Source organism: Leptonychotes weddellii, chromosome 1 (assembly GCF_054177405.1).
Source record: "Leptonychotes weddellii isolate Sample4059 chromosome 1, ASM5417740v2, whole genome shotgun sequence".
NCBI classification, from domain to species: Eukaryota; Metazoa; Chordata; class Mammalia; order Carnivora; family Phocidae; genus Leptonychotes; species Leptonychotes weddellii.
The window spans coordinates 81825982-81845563 of NC_138369.1; the positions used below are offsets into that span (position 1 = coordinate 81825982).

At 36.9% G+C, this 19582-nt stretch overlaps 1 protein-coding gene across 1 annotated transcript in view; it reads right to left on the reverse strand.

Annotated features, from left to right (window-relative positions):
• Nucleotides 1-19582, reverse strand: part of PIK3CB (phosphatidylinositol-4,5-bisphosphate 3-kinase catalytic subunit beta) — a 145120-nt gene that overhangs the window by 69110 nt on the left and 56428 nt on the right. Inside the window, exons 5-8 of the mRNA XM_081800808.1 lie at nucleotides 11559-11738; nucleotides 8211-8381; nucleotides 7234-7311; nucleotides 6044-6074 (exon numbers count right to left, since the gene is read on the reverse strand). Coding sequence (XP_081656934.1) covers nucleotides 6044-6074; nucleotides 7234-7311; nucleotides 8211-8381; nucleotides 11559-11738 — 460 coding nt within the window. The remainder of the gene's footprint in view (nucleotides 1-6043; nucleotides 6075-7233; nucleotides 7312-8210; nucleotides 8382-11558; nucleotides 11739-19582) is intronic.

Sequence of the window (19582 nt, forward strand, 5' to 3'; positions counted from 1 at the left end):
AAAAAAAAAATGAATCTCTAAATTCTACATCTGAAACTAATACACTATATGTTAATTAAATTGAATTTAAATTTAAAAAAAAAGAAAGATGTGAAACATTATTTTATCTACTGTAATGATGCTAGTATGGGTGTTGGTGCCCACTCTTATCTCCTACTGTGTCTCCTTCAGAAGGAACCACTAACATCTCTCAATTTATAGTAGTATCAGGATGAGTTCCAAACCCATGAATAACTAGTTGGTTTATCTTAGGAGTTTCTGAATATAAATGATATAACTGATCATGTTTTCTTTGTTTTGACCACTAGCTATATTGCAAGAGAGCAAAATCTGTAGTCCAACATCAAGCAGTTATGGAGGATCTTACTATACTTCACTTACTGTGAATCTTGCTCCTGACTTTTTTGACTATTAAATATCCTCAATTATTTTCTAAAAAGTCAAAATTTTGTATAGGGACACTGTGTATGTGTTGAGAGACAGAGACAAAGAGACAGAGAGGGCTCAAGCACACGTACACTTAGCTCAAACATTTGTAAAGTGAGATTCGGTAAATCATAAATAAAACAAAACATACATAAGACACATTTTGCATCTTTTGTATGATAGGATAGAATGAATTTGAGGATAAAAATTCTATTCAGTTCTTACTCTTGGTGACCCTGAACATTTACGAGACTTACGAATTTATCACCTTTTGAATACGGAATACTTTATTCAGAAAAATTACAAGTTTAAAGAAATGAATATTTTTCAATGTTTTTGTAATAAAAACAAGCTACTTAAATTGCTAAACTTGAAAATGTTAGCATCTCTTGGTTTTTGACAATTTTTGAGAATAAGAACATATAGGAGTCTACTCCATAAGTACTCAAAAAATATTAGTATTTAAAGAACCAAAACAAAAAATGCTAGCTGTAATTCTAACAACCAACTTCTAACAGAATTCAGATATAAGGAATGAAGTAAAATTATGGATCAGGTGGCTACAAAGCTCAAAAAAACTCAAGTATAATGAACTCGAAAAGTTCTATACTAGCTATAAACAGCAACAGCAAAGGATGTGATCCAGAAAAGAATAATAATAAAGACTCTAACCAAAGCATGGGTGGTAACAATAAAAAAAGAGACCCTGCATATTCTGAAGAAATGTGTTGAAATATTACTCATTATCTAATTAGTCAAAGTGTGATTTAAGACCAAGTCATTAAGATTATATATCTACTTGAGAAATCTCCTAGTAATTTGCTAAAATAATTCAAGTTGATACATAGTTAAAAACAAACAAGAATACTAAAAGTGACCTACATTTAAAATAAAGTGGAAACAATAGCCAAACTATGGAAAGAGCCAAGATGTCCATCAACAGATGAATGGTTAAAGAAGATGTGGTATATATATGATGGAATATTATGCAGCCATCAAAAACAACAACAACAGGGCGCCTGGGTGTCTCAGTTGGTTGGGCGACTGCCTTCGGCTCAGGTCATGATCCTGGAGTCCCGGGATCGAGTCCTGCATCGGGCTCCCTGCTCGGCAGGGAGTCTGCTTCTCCCTCTGACCCTCCCCCCTCTCGTGCTCTCTATCTCATTCTCTCTCTCAAATAAATAAATAAAATCTTTAAAAAAAACAACAACAACAACGAAATCTCGCCATTTGCAACGACGTGGATGGAACTAGAGGGTATTATGCTAATTGAAATAAGTCGATCAGAGAAAGACATGTATCATATGATCTCACTGATATGAGGAATTCTTAATCTCAGGAAACAAACTGAGGGTTGCTGGAGTGGTGGGAGGTGGGAGGGATGGGGTGACTGGGTGATAGACACTGGGGAAGGTATGTGCTATGCTGAGCGCTGTAAATTGTGTAAGACTGTTGAATCACAGACCTGTACCTCTGAAAGAAATAATACATTATATGTTTAAAAAAAAAAAAAAAAAAGAATATAGTAGGAAGGGAAAAATGAAGGAGGGGGGAATCGGAGGGAGAGACGAACCATGAGAGACCATGGACTCTGAGAAACAAACTGAGGGTTCTAGAGGGGAGGGGGGTATGGGGATGGGTTAGCCTCGTGATGGGTATTAAAGAGGGCACATACTGCATGGAGCACTGGGTGTTATACGCAAACAATGAATCATGGAATACTACATCAAAAACTAATGATGTAATGTGTGATTAACATAACATAATAAAATTTTTAAAAAGTTGTATGTGAATACAATAAAAAAAAAAGTGGAACCCCTGTGTTTTCTGAACTTAGAATCTCCCATAGTAGCAGAATTAAAGAGAAGTTTTTGTTTTCAGAAAAATCAGTAAGCAAAACTATACTCTGAACTTGCATCACATGGAATTTTGTCAAAATTGTCCCATTCCCTGATGCTTGGTCTGAATCATCTTCAGGCTGTGAAAAGAATTTTAAAGCACCATCATGCTTATCACAGTCATGTTTTATTGTCCAACTTTAGTAAACTTCCAGAGACCCTTTTTCACAAGCCCCAGAACATTTGGAGAACAAGAAAAGGCAGGCTTTATCATGCAAAGAACTTTCCACTGTGCTACAGCAAGGATGTGCCAAAGCTACACACACAATTCCTGAATTCAACAATTAAAAATGTTTCTGTGTTGGGCAAGACATGAAACTTTTTCCCAACATTACATCTAATTTCCTTCTTGTTCAGTAATAATGGCCAAAATCCACTACTTTCTACCTTTAGATATGAGACACAAAAAAAGGTCAAGTGAGATGAATAAGTTGAAATTCCCATGGTTTCATGAAGGGCATCACTTTGTAAAGAGGCAGATTTGTTCTGGCTTTTGGGAGGAGTGTTATGCTATCTTTAACTAAGAATATAAAGATGTTAGAGATAGTTACACTAAAATGTATTAATTCATAACACAAATATTTAATTAGTGTTCCAGGCACTGATAAGAAGAGAAAAAAATTAAGATAGTTTCCTTCTTTCCTGAGGTTATATATATATTTTAACAGTTTAGGTGTGCTGACACCCATATAAGTAGGCTATGAGGTGCTATGATTTTTGACTAAGTGTGCTATGAGATGTGCGTGAGCTTGAAATTCTCTGGGTTTATCCTATCTGTGGTTCACTGAGCTTCTTGAATCTGTTATATCTATGTCGTTCACCAGGAAAGCTCCCAATGATAATTTCTTTAAATAGTTTTTCTGAACTGTATTCTTTTTCTTTCTGGAACTCAGATTACACATGTTCAACCTTCTGATATTGTTACACACAGGTATTTGAAGCTATAAAGTTTTTTTCTCCCTCAATCATTTTTCTCTATTTTGTTCAAATTGGAATTTTTTTTTTTTTAAAGATTTTATTTATTTATTTGACAGAGAGAGAGACAGAGAGAGAGGGAACACAAGCAGGGGGAGTGGGAGAGGGAGAAGCAGGCTTCCCGCGGAGCAGGGAGCCTGATGTGGGGCTCGATCCTAGGACCCTGAGATCATGACCTGAGCCGAAGGCAGACGCTTAACTGACTGAGCCACCCAGGCGCCCCGGAAATTATTTTTATTAATCTTAAAATTCACTGACTCTTTCCTTTCTCATTACCATTTCACTACTAAGTCCATTCAATGAGTTTTTAAATGATAAGTTATTGTATTTTTCAGTTCTAAATTTTCCACATGGTTCCCATTTTATCTTCTATTTCTTGGCTGAAACTATTTTTCCATCCCTTTCAATTGTGTTTGCCCTTACTTGGAGCATTTTTATACATAATAACTTAAGATCTATGTCGTCTGAGCACTGACACCTATTGATTATCATTATCCATAGAACTTGAGATATTCCTGGTTATTTGCCAATTAATTTTAAATTGCATCCTAGACCATTATGACCACTATGTTATAAGACTCTGGGTTTTGTTTATATCCTACAGAGAATGTTGATGTTTTAGGAGACAATGGTTAAGTTCAGACTACAAGTTGCAACAAGCCCCTTGAAGCTATGGTTCTAATACCAGCTCAGTTTTCAAAATCCTTTGCAGAGCTCTTGGATCTGTCCTCTGTGTGCAGCATACAGTGACCAGACTGAGACCTGGTGGGAGCATATGCTACAGTTCTGTTTTCAAAGTACATAGGAGTTCAGACTCAGATTCGCATTAAGTACAGCTCAGGAATAAACCTATAAGCATAAACAACTTTAAGAAGTTGCTTTCCCAAGCTCTTCCCACTCTTCAATCATCCAAGTATTTTTTTGGTTGCCTAGGGCTCCCCTTTTTTAATCACCCGGCCAGAAAGCTAAAGCTTTATTCACCCACACTTCCTGCCAAACAGAAGAAAAAGAAAAAAAAGCCTGTGAGGATTTGCCCCATTCTCTCTACAACCCCTCTAATCAGAGAAGGTTCAACTCTGCATTTTAGGCCTGTCCCCATCGCTGCTGCTGCTGCCACAGGACTTCTTAGAAACTGGGGCAAATGACAACAGAGAAGAACAGGAAACAAGTAACAGAGGGGAAAAGTAGGGAAATTCTCACTCTCTCTGAGAGTTAGAAGACAACCTCTTTCCCCTGAGAGCTCTAACTAGAGGGCTTCTTGAGTTCTGTGTGCACTAATGTCATCTTCTAGATTTGGGACAGCATTGAGTTCAGGCTTCTCCTGAATATTAAGATATATACCTGAAAAGTAAAACACTACAAGGCTAAGAAAAGACTGATCAGGAAGCAATATGCTCCAGAATTCTAAGCACACTCACCTGGTCAAGACATTCGTGTGCTCTCTAAGATCTCTGGGACTCTAAATATAATGGATTTCACTCCTGTGATTAGGTTATACTATTTGACATAACTGACTTTAAGGAAAGGAGATTATCTTTCATGGGCCTGATGCATTGGTGAGACCTTTAAAAGGCACCAGGCTCTTCCTGGCAAGAAATTCAAAGTGTGAGGATTTGATGCTTGAGAAATTCTCCGTTTCTATAGAGTTAAAAATAGAGAGAGCCACACAGTGAGGCATGAAAGATGCCTCTAGTAATGGAGAGTAATCCCCAGTCAATCCCCTACCAAGACCCAGCAAGGAAATGAGAACCTCAATTCTACAACATTCAAGGAACTGAATTTGGCCAGTAACTTGAATCCCCTTGGAAGCAAATTCTTCCCCAGAGCCTTCAGGAAGAAATACAACCCAACTAACCTGGATTTCAACCTTGCAAGAACGTAAGTAGAAAACCCAGCCACACCATGCCCAGACTTCTGACCAACAGAAATGCAAGCTAATAAACAGGCATCCAAGCTGCTAGGTTTGTGGTAATTTGTTAAACAGCAATGGAGAACTAATTTAAGGGGCTATTATAAACGTAATGCCAAAAGTATAACAACTTAGAACAAATTCTTCAAAAGACAAAAATTACCAAACTGACACAAAAGAAGTAGAAAATCTGACTATCCATTAAAGAAATTAAATTCCTAGGGATGCTTGGGTGGCTCAGTTGATTAAGCATCTGACTCCTGATTTCAGCTCAGGTCATGATCTCAGGGTTGTGGGATGGAGCCCTACGTCAGGCTCTATGCTCAACGGGGAGTCTGCTTGAGATTCTCTCGCTCCTTCTCCTCTGCCCCATCCCCGCACACTTGCTCAGTCTCCCTCTCTCTCAAATAAATAAATCTTAAAAAAAAGAGAGAGAGAAATTAAATTTCTAATTAAAAACCTTCCCACATGGTGGCTCCGTCGGTTAAGCTATCTGCCCTGGGCTTAGGTCATGATTCCAGAGTCCTGGGATCAAGCCCCGCATGAGGCTCCCTGTTCAGCAGAGTTGGCTTCTCCCTCTCCCTCTACCCCTCCCCCCTACTCATGCTCACGCTCCATCAAATAAATAAAATCTTAAAAAAAAAAAAACTTTCCCACAAAGAAAACTCCAGGGACTGATGGCTTGGAGTAAATCTTACAAATATTTAAGGAAGAAATAATACTAATCCTATATAAGCTTATTCAGAAAATTGATAAGAGGAAGCTTTCTCAAGTCAATTTGTAAGAGAAAAAAGATCAGTAACTTTTTTCTTTCATGGTGTTTGAACTATTTTACCTGTCCCAACAATCATGTTATACTTCTGCAACTAGACAAAAATTAATAAGGAAAGTTTAAATTAAAGGAAAAAATTGAATTACCACTAAAACAGAAAACAAAGGCTAACTGGCCATAAGCATACTCATTAAAATTAAATCCTAGCTGAGAAAATAAGAGCCCCGCCCCCCCCAAAAAAAAGCCCTATTTTAATGACAGCTAACCAAAGAATCTTTAAAGTCCATTTATAATAGCAAGCCACTGGTATAATCTTTGGCAAGGTGTTCCCGAATATATCCTCATGCCAGCAAATATCTCAAACTAAGTGAATCTTTTCTTGGATCACAAAACTATTCACTTAATTTCCTGCCAAGCAAAATAGGGGAAAATGCGTGCTTTATACTTTGAGACAAAAAGCCTTGTTAAATCTTTACTTAATTGTATGGGGTTATGTAATAAATCGCCAGGTGTTAACAACTTGTGGTCCATAATGTAGTCATCTATTTTCTTCCAGGAAATGGTATTACATTTTCTCTGTGTTCAACAAGTTTAAAAGAAAGGGAAAGGTCTGAGAAAGGAGGCTGAGTGCAGCTCTAAACAAGGCTGACAAAGGAGAGTGAAGCTTGCATAGGAATCTGTGACCTATAGTTTTGGCTTAAATTGTATCTGCTGAATTCCTGATCTAAAGCAAGTTCTTTTACATAATACATACAGGAAAAATGTCACTATATCCAGTACATCTCCAACTATTCAAAGAATACTTTAAAACAAAAATCCTTAATTGTCTTATATTAGTTCTATCCATTCTATCCATTAAGTTCTATACCATTCTATCTTGTATAATTGACCAATATAGGGAAAATTTAATCTCCAATGTAACCGTCATTGAATATTCATTTTGAGTGAATAACTCACTCATATCAGTAAGTTATTCAAATAATGGAGCAGATAGGGGCACCTGGGTGACTCAGTCGGTTGAGCGGCCAACTCTTGGTTTCCGCTCAGGTTATAGTCTGGGGTCCTAGGATCAGGCTGCATTTGGCTCCGGGCTCAGCATGGGGCCAGCTTCTCTCCCTCTCCCTCTGCCTCTCCCCCTCCTCAAGTGCTTGTGTGTGCTCTCTCTCTCTCTAAAGTCAATAAATAAATCTTTCAAAAATATTAACAATGGAGCACGTAAAAAAAAAAAAACTCAAATCTTAACAAGTACTCACTTTTACACTTTCTTCTGTGTTAAGTTTATTTCCCTTAACCAAGACAATCTGGAAAGGGTTGTTATTTTCCCAAACATGCTGCAAAAGAATGAAATAGAGTATTTTAATTAAAGACATAAATATTCTATGCTAGCAATGAAATCATCTTATCTGTTCTCATGTCCATTAGCAAAATAATGAAAACAGGCCTCTGAACTAACAACTGAAAATCACATATACTAAATTAAGCACCACAACCACTAGCACTTATTTCTTATGGCAAAACACAGGCAGCATTCCAATACTGCCAAGAGATTCACTAAATTAAACACCATAAACAAATAGTATTAAAGATTTGGATGAATTAAGAATTGACCATTTAAATTAATATACAGTTAATATCTTAATCATCAAGGAGAGATTAAACATACAACTTGTTAAAACTGAATAACTATTAAAAATGTTAACCGTTCCAATCAATAAACAGAAACTTAGGATTTGCTTTATATAAATATATTATATTCTGGAAAAAATGATATCTTTGATATATCTAAATTCTAAAAGTATTTAGTAAGAAGAAGGCAAGTTATACCAAAAATGTTATCATAGCTAAGCTGACAGAAATGAAATACGCGAGAACATCAACTATTTTGCACATCTAACTTTTCTACTAGAATGTCTCAAATTTCTCAAATTGCTCACTGAAGTCTACGTTTGGCTGTACTCTCAAGAAATCTCTAATTTGGTGTCATTTTTTGTGATACCAAAATAACACCAAAACCAGAAATAGCATATTTACATTTATATGTAGCTTGAGCTGAGGAAAAAGAATAGTAGCTAGAAAGATAATTACCAATAAATGGTAATGGATCTTTGGCAAATGTGCATTGGTTTTCACAGAAGGAGAAGTGAGCAGAGAAAATATGTGAGGCTTAAGCACACAACCTAACAAAATTACATGCTTTCTGGGTTACCAAAGGTTCACACATGAAACTTACAGAAATAATTCGCATTTTCTTTGGTGGTAAAGGAAGAGGAAGGTTTGATGAATTTCGATTTATGGCAGCCTCTATGGCAATCATTTCCTGTTCATACATCTTCTTGATCTTGAAACATTCCACAAGCATAAAATGGGGCAAGGTCCTGTTCATTACACAGTTCCGGATATACTATAGTGGCAAGAAAGAATAAGGTAAAGATTTTCAAGCAGGGGTGCCTGGGTGGCTCAGTCGTTAAGCATCTGCCTTTGGCTCAGGTCATGGTCCCAGGGGCCTGGGATAGAGGCCCGCATCAGGCTCCCTGCTCCACGGAGAGTCTGCTTCTCCCTCTCCCACTCCCCCTGCTTGTGTTCCCTCTCCCACTGTGTCTGTCTGTCAAATAAATAAATCTTAAAAAAAAAAAAAAAAGATTTCAAGCAAATACTTAAATCGACATAAGAATAATATTAAATGAACACCACTATACCAATGTACTATGAAAATATCTTAACTAATGTCAAGAATATGAGAAATTAAAATCACAATATAAAATAGCCACCATTAATTGAACACCTAAGTACCTAAGAACTAGCTACTTTTTATATTTATAGCTAATTTTCCTAACAACACTATAAGAGAGATTTTCCTCCCTTTAATAGATGAAAGAACTAAAAGTCAGAAGAGCTAAGTTACATACCTGGCATCTTTATAGCTGGTATCTTTAAATCTACCTTTTTTTTGCTAAACCTTTAAGAAATATATACCTCAGTCTAGATGTTTTGCCTTCTCTTTGCTCTTAATACCTAACATTTTGACCAACTGGCTCACCTTTCTAAGGGTGGGACTTGATTGGTAAAGACTGTGATATCACAGTGCAAGCTTTGACCAATCAGTCAGGAAAAGTGGACATGTAGTACGTATGTGGCCATTTCTTCACATCCTGAGGTGGTCATCTTAGAATTTCCCATGGATCCCTGAGGCAGACCTGGTACCTTTACAGAACAGGGCTCCAGAAGACAAGCATTACTATCTCCCTTGCAAAAACATACTGGCCACCTTAGCTTGATACTCTGCTTTATTTCCATGAGACCAGAATGACTCTCCAAAGGCATATAAGAAAAGGGGTGGTTACTCACATTACCGGGGATGCCTAACAAACTGAATAGAAAGAAATTTAATATTTCCTCAGAAGAATAAATTTCCTATATAGATTCAACATATTATATTCAATTCAGAACCACAAAATACTTTTTTGTTGAAATTTTAAAAAATTCCAGAATGGGTGCCTGGGTGGCTCAGTCAGTTAGGCGACTGCCTTCGGCTCAGGTCATGATCCCAGGGTCCTGGGATCGAGTCCCACATCAGGCTCCTTGCTCTGCAGGGAGCCTGCTTCTCCCTCTCCAACACCCCCTGCTTGTGTTCCCTCTCTCGCTGTCTCTCTCTCTCTGTCAAATAAATAAATAAAAATCAAAAAAATATATATATATATATATAAAAAAAAAAATTCCAGAATGGTCTGTAAGTAGAAGTTACATATTATGATAAATATATTCAATCAAAAGTTTTTCACTATGAAATATGTATCATTATACTTCCTTCACATTCCTTTACCTACATGGTATACTTTCTCTCTCCTATGACCCTGTACAAAACGTATACAAGCCTTTAATTTTCTTTATAATAACAAATCCTAAAAAACAAACAAACAAAAAACCCCACAAATCCTAGTTGTGGCAAAATAATATGCCCTCCACTAATTAAGGTTAAAAAAAATCACAGCTCCTTATTGTCAGCCATCACTTAATATATGGCATGCCTGTATCCTTGCTTAAAACAAAACAATAAAAAACAAGAGTACTGACATATTTTTCTAAAATCCTGTTACTATTTACCTCTAACTTGGCATTTTGCCTTTATTCTTTACGCAATGACCATTTTTTAGTCTCCAAATGTAATTTCAACAAAAATATCTTCAAGTTTCTTAAAGGCAAAGCCAGGATCTATCTGATAAATAGCACACTTCATGGTGGGGGAGGGGTGTTGCACTGCATTTACTTACTTTATTTATTTATTTATTTATTTAAGATTTTATTTATTTATTTGACAGAGAAAGAGAGCACACAAGCAGGGAAGGAGAAGCAGGCTCCTGGGATCATGACCTGAGCCAAAGGCAGCCATTTAACCAACTGAGCCACCCAGGCGCCCCTCACTTACCTTATTTAAACTCCACTTTACTCCAAAAACAATCTGAGGCACTATACTCAAGGAACTCATGATTGCATGGAAATATGTATGTCAAAGATGGAGGAAAGCTTTTGAGGATGGTCAGACCTTATGCTTACAAACTTTCTACCATATATGGAAGTAACAAAAAGCAGAGGGAAAGGCAATTATACATATAAAATGTTAGACTGAAACTGAAGTTTTCTAATTCACAATGAAAATGTATTAAGACCTTGTTAACGGATAATCATAAATAAGTTTTTATACAATTTAATTAGTAACCATTTAATAAAAATCTTGTATTTTACTTCCCCCAGAATATTTCCTACCTAATTATTATGTTTATATGATAACATAGAAGGCATTAGCAAATTTTATTAAGAATTCATTATGCCGGGGTGCCTGGGTGGCTCAGTCGGATAAGCATCTGCTTTCAGCTCAGGTCATGATCCCAGGGTCCTGGGATTGAGACCCTCGTCCAGCTCCCTGCTCAGCTCCCTGCTCAGGGAGTCTGCTTCTCCATCTCCCTCTGCCCTCCCGCCTTGTGCACTCTCTCGCAAATAAATAAAAGCTTTAAAAAATAAAAAAGAGGGGAGCCTGGGTGGCTCAGTCATTAAGCATCTGCCTTTGGCTTGGGTCATGATTCTGGGATCCTGGGATCAAGCCCCACATCGGGCTCCCGGCTCTACGGGAAGCCTGCTTCTCCCTCTCCCACCCCCCCGACTTGTGTTCCTCTGTCACTGTGTCTCTCTCTGTTGAATAAATAAATAAAATCTTTAAAAAATAAAAAATAAAAAATAATTCATTATGCCACAGGAAATGATGATATAACACTGAAACAACCAAAAAAGTAGAAAGGAAACATTTAGATACATACATTAAATATATAATCATTATTCCAAAAATATATATATGTATAACTGCAAGTAAACAACAAAAACATGCCAAAATTTTAACAATAGTTATCTCAGAGGTGGGTAGGATTATGAGTATCTATTATTTAATTTTGTACAATTTTCTGTAGGTTCTAAATACTTGACTATAACAATACATTTTTATCAGAAATTTAAATTGTTAAATACACACATGCGCGTGCACACACACACACACACCCTTCTCTGGAAAATTGATAGTTAATACACATACCTGGAACTGAATGAGTGGGTGATCACCAAAGACATATTCTACTCTCCCACTGACTTGCAACACATAGTCATAGGGACTAACTTCATCTTCTTTCCCATGAATAGTCAAACGTTTTTGGATTGCCAGTTCATTTATTTTGATAGGATTCATATTAGGAGATATTTGAAAGCTAAACACATCCTAAAAAGGGGGATAGAAAAAAGGAGGAATTTTATATTTGTGCTGAAAAAACCCACTCTTTACATTTATACTTATTACTATATTGTATATAGCCATACATAATATGTACATACATATATTACATATGTATACACTTTACATTTAACATTCCAGTACATTTTCCTATTCTCTAAATATAATATGTCCACAACAAATTAAGATTTCTGGTAATCTGCAAGTCATCTTACACTATACAAAGTGCTACAGATCCCACAGGTAAGATTCATATTTAACTAAAGTGTATATTTAACGAAAGTTTACCACCAGAGAGTTGATCAAATACATTTCTCAGTGAATATCTTTATATTTTTAATATTTTCTTTAAAAAAGATACCAAAAAACCTGTAGTTGTTCAAATGTAGTCCATACTAAGAATTTTATGTTGTCACTAGTAAGAAGAGATCTATATAACAACTAAATTATAACTGAACAATTCAGTCCAATTTTATAAACATGGAAAAAGAAACAAAGAAGCTTTCATTAATGCAAAACGAGGATATAGTCAGGATTGAATATTATCAAATCTGCTCATCATAAATCCCAAATGTACAGATATTAAAGATTACTTAACATCTGAAACTTCTCATAATCTAGCAAAATTATTTCCCACCATATGATCACATACCAAGAATTTAAGAAAATTCACTATCTCCTAAAGCAGCCAACTGCTACCCTGGCTGTGATTGTTAAAAAATTCTCCGTACTGACTGGAGATTGCTTCTGCACTATTTCCACTAAGTTAAGTCATCTCCCTTTTCCACAAGGTACTTCAAATTCCAACATTTTAAACCTAAATTTACTGGGTGTTCCAATCTATTTTCTCTCGTTTTTTTACCCTTTTTTTCCTAATTTTCTATATGAGTTGGTGCAATATGCATCAAAGCATATGAGCCAGGATCCACAGAGTCATTTGAGAAGTCTCACTTCCCAATAAGATACCAATGATCTCATATCCTTGGGTTGCCAACTGTCACCTCCTCTCCATCTCCAATAACACTCTTCTACTTCAGCAATTCTTCATCTTTCTCCTAAAGAGCAATATAGCTTCTTATTTAATTTCCTTGCACTATCCACCTCAAAACCTTCATCTACCTTAGAAAGTAATCTACCTTTAAAAAGAGAGTCACAGGGCGCCTGGGTGGCTCAGTTGGTTAAGCGACTGGCTTCGGCTCAGGTCATGATCCTGGAGTCCCGGGATCGAGTCCCGCATCGGGCTCCCTGCTCGGCGGGGAGCCTGCTTCTCCCTCTGACCCTCCCCCCTCTCATGTGCTCTCTGTCTCTCTCATTCTCTCTGTCTCAAATAAATAAATAAAATCTTTAAAAAAAAAAAAAGAGAGTCACAAAGAGATATGATACTTTTTTAACATAACACAAATGGTCATAACTGTCTAAAGCAGTGCTACCCAATAAAACTCTTTAAAAATGGAATGTCCAATGCAACAGCCTCTTAGCCACAGTGGTTCTTGAGAAACTTGATATGTGGCTAATGTGAAGAACTGAATTTTAATTTTACTTAGTTTAACTAATTTAAATTTAAAATTAATGTACATATGTGGCTAGTGGCTACTCCATTTAAACAGCACAGGTCTGAATAATAAGGCCTTATACTCCTTAATATATCATAAAATTATTTAAAGTTCCCATTTACTCTCTATTTCATAAACTATTTATTTATTTATTTATTTATTTATTATTTGAGAGACAGAGAGAAGGAGAGACAGTGAGACAGTACAAGTGGGGAGGAGAGGGAGAAGCAGGCTCCCTGCAGAGCAAGGAGCCCGATGCGGGGCTCGATCTCAGGACCCTGGGATCATGACCTGAGTGGAAGGCAAACGCTTAACTGATTGAGCCACCCAGGCACCCCCATAAATAAACTTTTTAGAAATACAAAACTAGAGGACACACTCATTATCAGATAGCAAGAACTTACAAAAAAGACCAGAAATCAGAACTGGGCTTGAAAAACTGCAGATATTACAAGTAATACTCAGAAAATAAAACAAGTTTAGTTAATGTGTGTCAAGAATTAAAGGTAGTTTGAAAATTACTAAAGAGCAAATATATCTGAAGAATAATCAAAGAGAACTCCAAGAAATAAAACACATTAAGTGAAATTTAAAACTCAATGAAAACAAACATGGCAAGTTTTAAAAGATTTTTTAAATTTGACAATATCAAGTGTTAGCATAGATGTGAAGAAACTAAACTGAAAATATTTCTGGTAGGAATATAAATTTGAAAAACTGTTTGGGGGGCACCTGAGGGGACGGAGTCGGTTAAAGAACCGACTCTTGGTTTCAGCTCAGTTCGGGATTTCAAGGTCATGAGATTGAGCCTCACACTGAGCCCCTGCACTCAGCCAGAGTCTACTTGGAATTCTCTCTCCCTCTTCCTCTGCCCCTCCTGCTTGTGCAAGCATGCTCGTGCACGTGCGCTCTCTCTCAAAATAAATAAATCTTTAAAAAAAAAAAGAAAGAAAGAAAAACTGTTTGGCATTATCTTTTAAAAGCCGATTACACACATACACCCATGACTCACCAATTCTGTTTCTAGGTTTATATCTAATAGAAATACATAAATTGATGTTATTTCATACAAAGCAATGTTGAACTTGATATGCTGTGTGTGTATACATGTGTATAACACAACAACTGAGAAAATCTGAACACTGACTAGAATTTGAGGATAAAAAGCAAGCAAAATAAAACTAGCAAAACAAAGAATAAGAAAGATAAGCCACACACAGGGAGAACACATTCCCAACACATATGAATGACAAAGATTCACTAACCCCCAAATACCAAGAACTTATACAAATCAGCAAGATACACATGACACAATTTTAAAATAGACAAAAAACAAACACAACAGAAATATGAATGGTTCATAAGTATGTGAAAGACATTCCTCATCATCATTTCTTAGAGAGATGCAACTGAGACAATGGAAATACAGTTGACACTTGAGCAACATGGGTTTGAACTGCGTGGGTCCACTTAATTACATGGATTTTTTTAATAAATACAGGATAATACCATAAATGTATTTTCTCTTCCTTATGATTTTAATAACATTTTCTTCCCCCAGCTTACATTACTATAAAAATACAGTATACAACACATATAACAAATATGTGTTTATCAACTATTTATGATAAATCAGTAAGACTTACAGTCAGTGGGAGGCTATTAGTAGGAGGAAAGTTTTGTGGGGGTCAAAAGTTTTATGTGGATTTCTGGATATGGAGGGGTTGGCACTCATTGTTCAAGGGTCAACTGTACATTTGCATAATGGAACTGTATATAGTACCAAGAGCTCGAAACTTTCCTTTAAAGACCAATCATAATATCATGATGATTACATTCAAGTCTTCTGAAGAACTACTGGTGTGTCTCATCACCCATGTTAATTTTCTTCACATAAACCGTTAATTGGGCTGACTTGGTCAGAACTCAACTGGTTTTTCCTGTATCAAGCAATTTTCCAACATCTCTCTTAAATACTTCACAAAATATTGCACCTTTGAAAGACCTGTAATTTTCCTGAGTAGTCAACTTGCATTGTTTTGCTCAATGCTTACGAACAGCTACATGAGAGACTACCCAACAAAGACACGCATATGGATGGGACAGAAACTTCTGTTTAGCAGGAAGGTATACAGTTCATTTGTGACTACATCTATATCAGATATTCAGATAATGTCTACACAGGCGAAGAAATACTTACTCTTCATAGTTTTACTGTATGGGCTTCACTGTTTCTCACATTTCTGCCCGTGCTTCTGATATATTCTCTGAAATTCCCCAAAAGTATAGTCTCCACCTCCTTCTTCCTTCTTCACAACCCGCCCTGTTCCCTAACACACAGGAGACTATTTCAAATGCCATGTGCCCCTCTCCCTTAATTGATACAATTATTTCATATAACTTATGCTGGCTGAGGTTAAAAAAACACAGGTTTGAAAGTGATCCTCAGGTTTATTGGTATCCTTAACAAATTATGACTCTTGGAATTAAAAATGACTCCTCTCTGGTCTGGCTGCTGGGACTAATGTTCTTCAAAACTGAAACATGATAGTTCCATGATTATATTTATCTTGCTAAGTCTTAAGAGCCCTAATCTAAGCTGGATGATACAGACAATGTGGTCATCTAAAATTTCACATTTTTCATAGAAACTACTGTCTATATTGCCCCCTAACTATCCTGTAAAACCATTTTTTAACCTATAAGAGTACTTTGTTATACTTCATCTCATGTTTAGTGTTCCTACATACTGCTTCCTAATGTTGGTCATTAGCAGTAATGATGAAATGGCAAAATGAATATTTTATATAAGTCGGAAGGGCAAAAAAAATGCATGTATCAGTATGCTAACCATCCTTTATTCTGATATCATCATTCTTATTTTTTGTTGGTGAAATATTTATTCACTTACGAAATGGTACTGGTAATAATAATGAATCTGAGGTTTTATTTTTATTTCTTTTTAAAGATCTTATTTGTAAGTAATTTCTACACCCAATGTGGGGCTCGAACTCACAACCCTGAGATCAAGAGTTGCATGCTCTACCGACTGAGCCAGCCAGGCACCAAATTTGTTTTTTTTTAAAATGGTCTTAGTTGCGTAAACAAAGAGCAATAAGCTCTATGTGGCTTTCCAAATTTCTTTAATAACTTAATAATTTTACTAGTCTATACAATACAAAACTAGGAACTTTTTAATCCCCAGGGAAATGCTCAGCTAAAAGAAAAGTAAACTAAGGAGAGTTATGATAGCTGTATCTCAACTATCTGAATATTTGACATGTATAATAAAGAGAAGACTGAATGGATAAACGAGAAAGGACAACCACAGGGGCAGAAGTCATAAAAGGCTAGTTTGAATTTTTAAATATATTTTATATCAAAATTTAAGTACGTGCTTGCCAAATTGAAAGCATGCTACTTCAGAAGGCCGAGTGCTTCCCCGAGTACTGAATGTATTTTGGTCAGAGATACTACACTATATAAGGGATGGTGAAAAGATTTATTATAGAAAGAATCTGACTAGATGATCTTCAAACTACTTTCAGCATTAAAGTCTATGACTGTTGGAGGGGAAGATGACAGCAGAATAGGAAGAGAAGAAGATCACCTAGTCCCATGAATACAATAAATAATTATCAAATCCTCCTAAATTAAATACCCAGAAATGAATCTGAAGACTGGTAGAACAAACTCCACAACTAAAGGTAGAGAAGAAGCCACAAAGAAGAAGGAGGGAATTGCAGAGATGAGACTTAGAGGAGAAACAGATCATGGCCTGTGCAGTACAAAGGGAGCTGCTACAGTGCAGAAGAACAAGAGACAAACTAGCACACAGAGAAGCCCAAGGGAAAAAGGAGTCCACAGCGCAACCAGCAAGAAAAGATGGCCCGATTTCACAAGTTCTTGCAACCAGTGGGGCTTAAAGTCTGCAATTCTGCAGTTAGTGGGCTTGGTTCAGGGAGAGCCCGGAGGGATTATAAACAAGGTGGAACAAACAGCCCACGGAAACAGCATGGAAACAGAGATCTTTAGAGGGCCTAAAGTGCACAGAGGGGAAGATATTTGCTCAACTCAGGGCAGGAGTTCCAGAGAGGTAGCCCTTACAGAGAAACCCCATGGGGGAAAAAAAGGAACTGCCTGGCACCATTTTCCTTCCCTATCCCTCAGCATAAACACAGAACCACCTGAGGGAATGAACACAGCACTGGCACTCACATGTAACTTGCTTACACCAAGCCCTGCCCCCACACTCTTGTGGATCCATCCTTCCCAGTCATGCTTGCCTCGGTCCCACCACAGCATGCCTCCTCACCCAGAGGACTAGCCCAAACCCCTGACAGCAACATGTCTCATGTCTCCCAACCCAGGAGTTTTGTGAGGCCTCGGTTCTGGTGGCAATGCAACAGATCTCATTTCATAAGCAGACCAGAACACTTCTAGTTAAAATGCACCACATTCAGACCCTGGACCAAACACTGCCCACAACAGGCAAACAAAGCCTCTGCAGACTATTGACCTGAAGGATAAAGTGTCCAGGACACAATAGCAGAGACCACTCAGCACACAATAGAGATGTTACTAGAAGCACCAGGCCATGAGGAACAGGGAACACTACACTGCAGAGTACTACAGGACCTCTTGTGCATAAGGCCATTACTCACAAGAACAGAAGATGTAGCTGACTTTCTTGACACATGGAGAAACAGGCACAGAGACTTAGACAAAATGAGAAGACAGAGGAATTTGTCCCAAGTGAAAGAACAGGCCAAGGCCAGAGATATAAGCAAAACAAATATAAGTAACATGCCTAATGGAGAATTTAAAGCAATGATCATAAGGATACTAACCAGACATAAGAAAAGAGTAGAGAACATCAGTGAGACCATTAATACAGAGAATAAGAAAAATATAGCAGATATAAAAGGCTCAATAAACAAAATAAGAAACATGTTTGATGGAAGAAGCAGAGGAACAAATAACCTAGAAGAGAGAGTAACGGAAAATAATCAAGATGAACAAAAGAGAAAAAAGTATTATATTAAACAATAACAGACTTAGGGAACATAATAATTCCATCAAAAGTAATAACATTTGCATTACAGGAGTCCCAGAAGAAGACAGAGAAGAGGGGCAGAGAATTTATTTGAAGAAATAATAGCTGAAAACTTCCCTAATTTGGGGAAGGGAACATACCCAGATGGAGGAGGCACAGAGAACCCCCAACAAAAACAAAAGCAGACCCACACAAAGACATATTATAATTAAAATGGCAAAATATAGAAATAAATAAAAAATATTAAGAGCAGAGAGACACAAGAAGACAGTTACATACAAAAGAAACGCCATAAGGCTATGAGCTAATTTTTCAACAGAAACTTTGCAAGCCAAAAGGAGTGGAAGGATATTTTCAAACTGCTGAATGGGAGAAACCTGTAGTCAAAAATACTCTATCCAGCAAGGCTATCACTCAGAATAAAAGGAGAGATAAAGAGTTTCTCAGACATGGGGCACCTGGGTGGCTCAGTCGTTAAGCATATGCCTTCGGCTCAGGTCATGATCCCAGGGTCCTGGGATCAAGCCCCACATCGGGCTCTCTGCTCAGCAGGAAGCCTGCTTCTCCATCTCCCACTCCCCCTGCTTGTGTTCCCTCTCTCACTGTCTCTCTCTGTCAAATAAATAATCTTAAAAAAAAAAAAAGTTTCTCAAAGAAAAACTAAAGGAGTTTGTGACTATTAAACCAGCAATGCAAGAAATACTACACAGAGGACTCTTTCAGTGGAAAGGAAAGACCAAAAGTGAAAGTATGAAGGTAGGAAACACAAAAACAGTAATGAATATTTTTGTAAAATATCAGTCAAGGAACTCACAAAACAAAAGAATATAAAATATGACAATGTACACCTAAAACATGGGAAGGAGAGTAATAAAGGATGGGCTCAAACCTAAATAACCATCAACTTAATAGAGACTGCTACATGCAGAAGAGGTTATATACAAACCTAATGGTAACACAAATCAAAAACCGCTAATAAATATGCAAAGAATAAAGAGAAAGAAATCCAACTGTATCACTGAAGAAAACCAGCAAACTATGAAACAGAGAAGGACAAGAAAGGATCAGAGAAAATCTTAACAACCACACAGCAGGTATTAATATGGCAATAAATACATATATATCCAAATACATTGAAGGTAAACGGACTAAACAATCTAATCAAAAGACGTAGGGTGACAGAGTGGATAAAAAAAACAAGACCCGGGCGCCTGGGTGGCTCA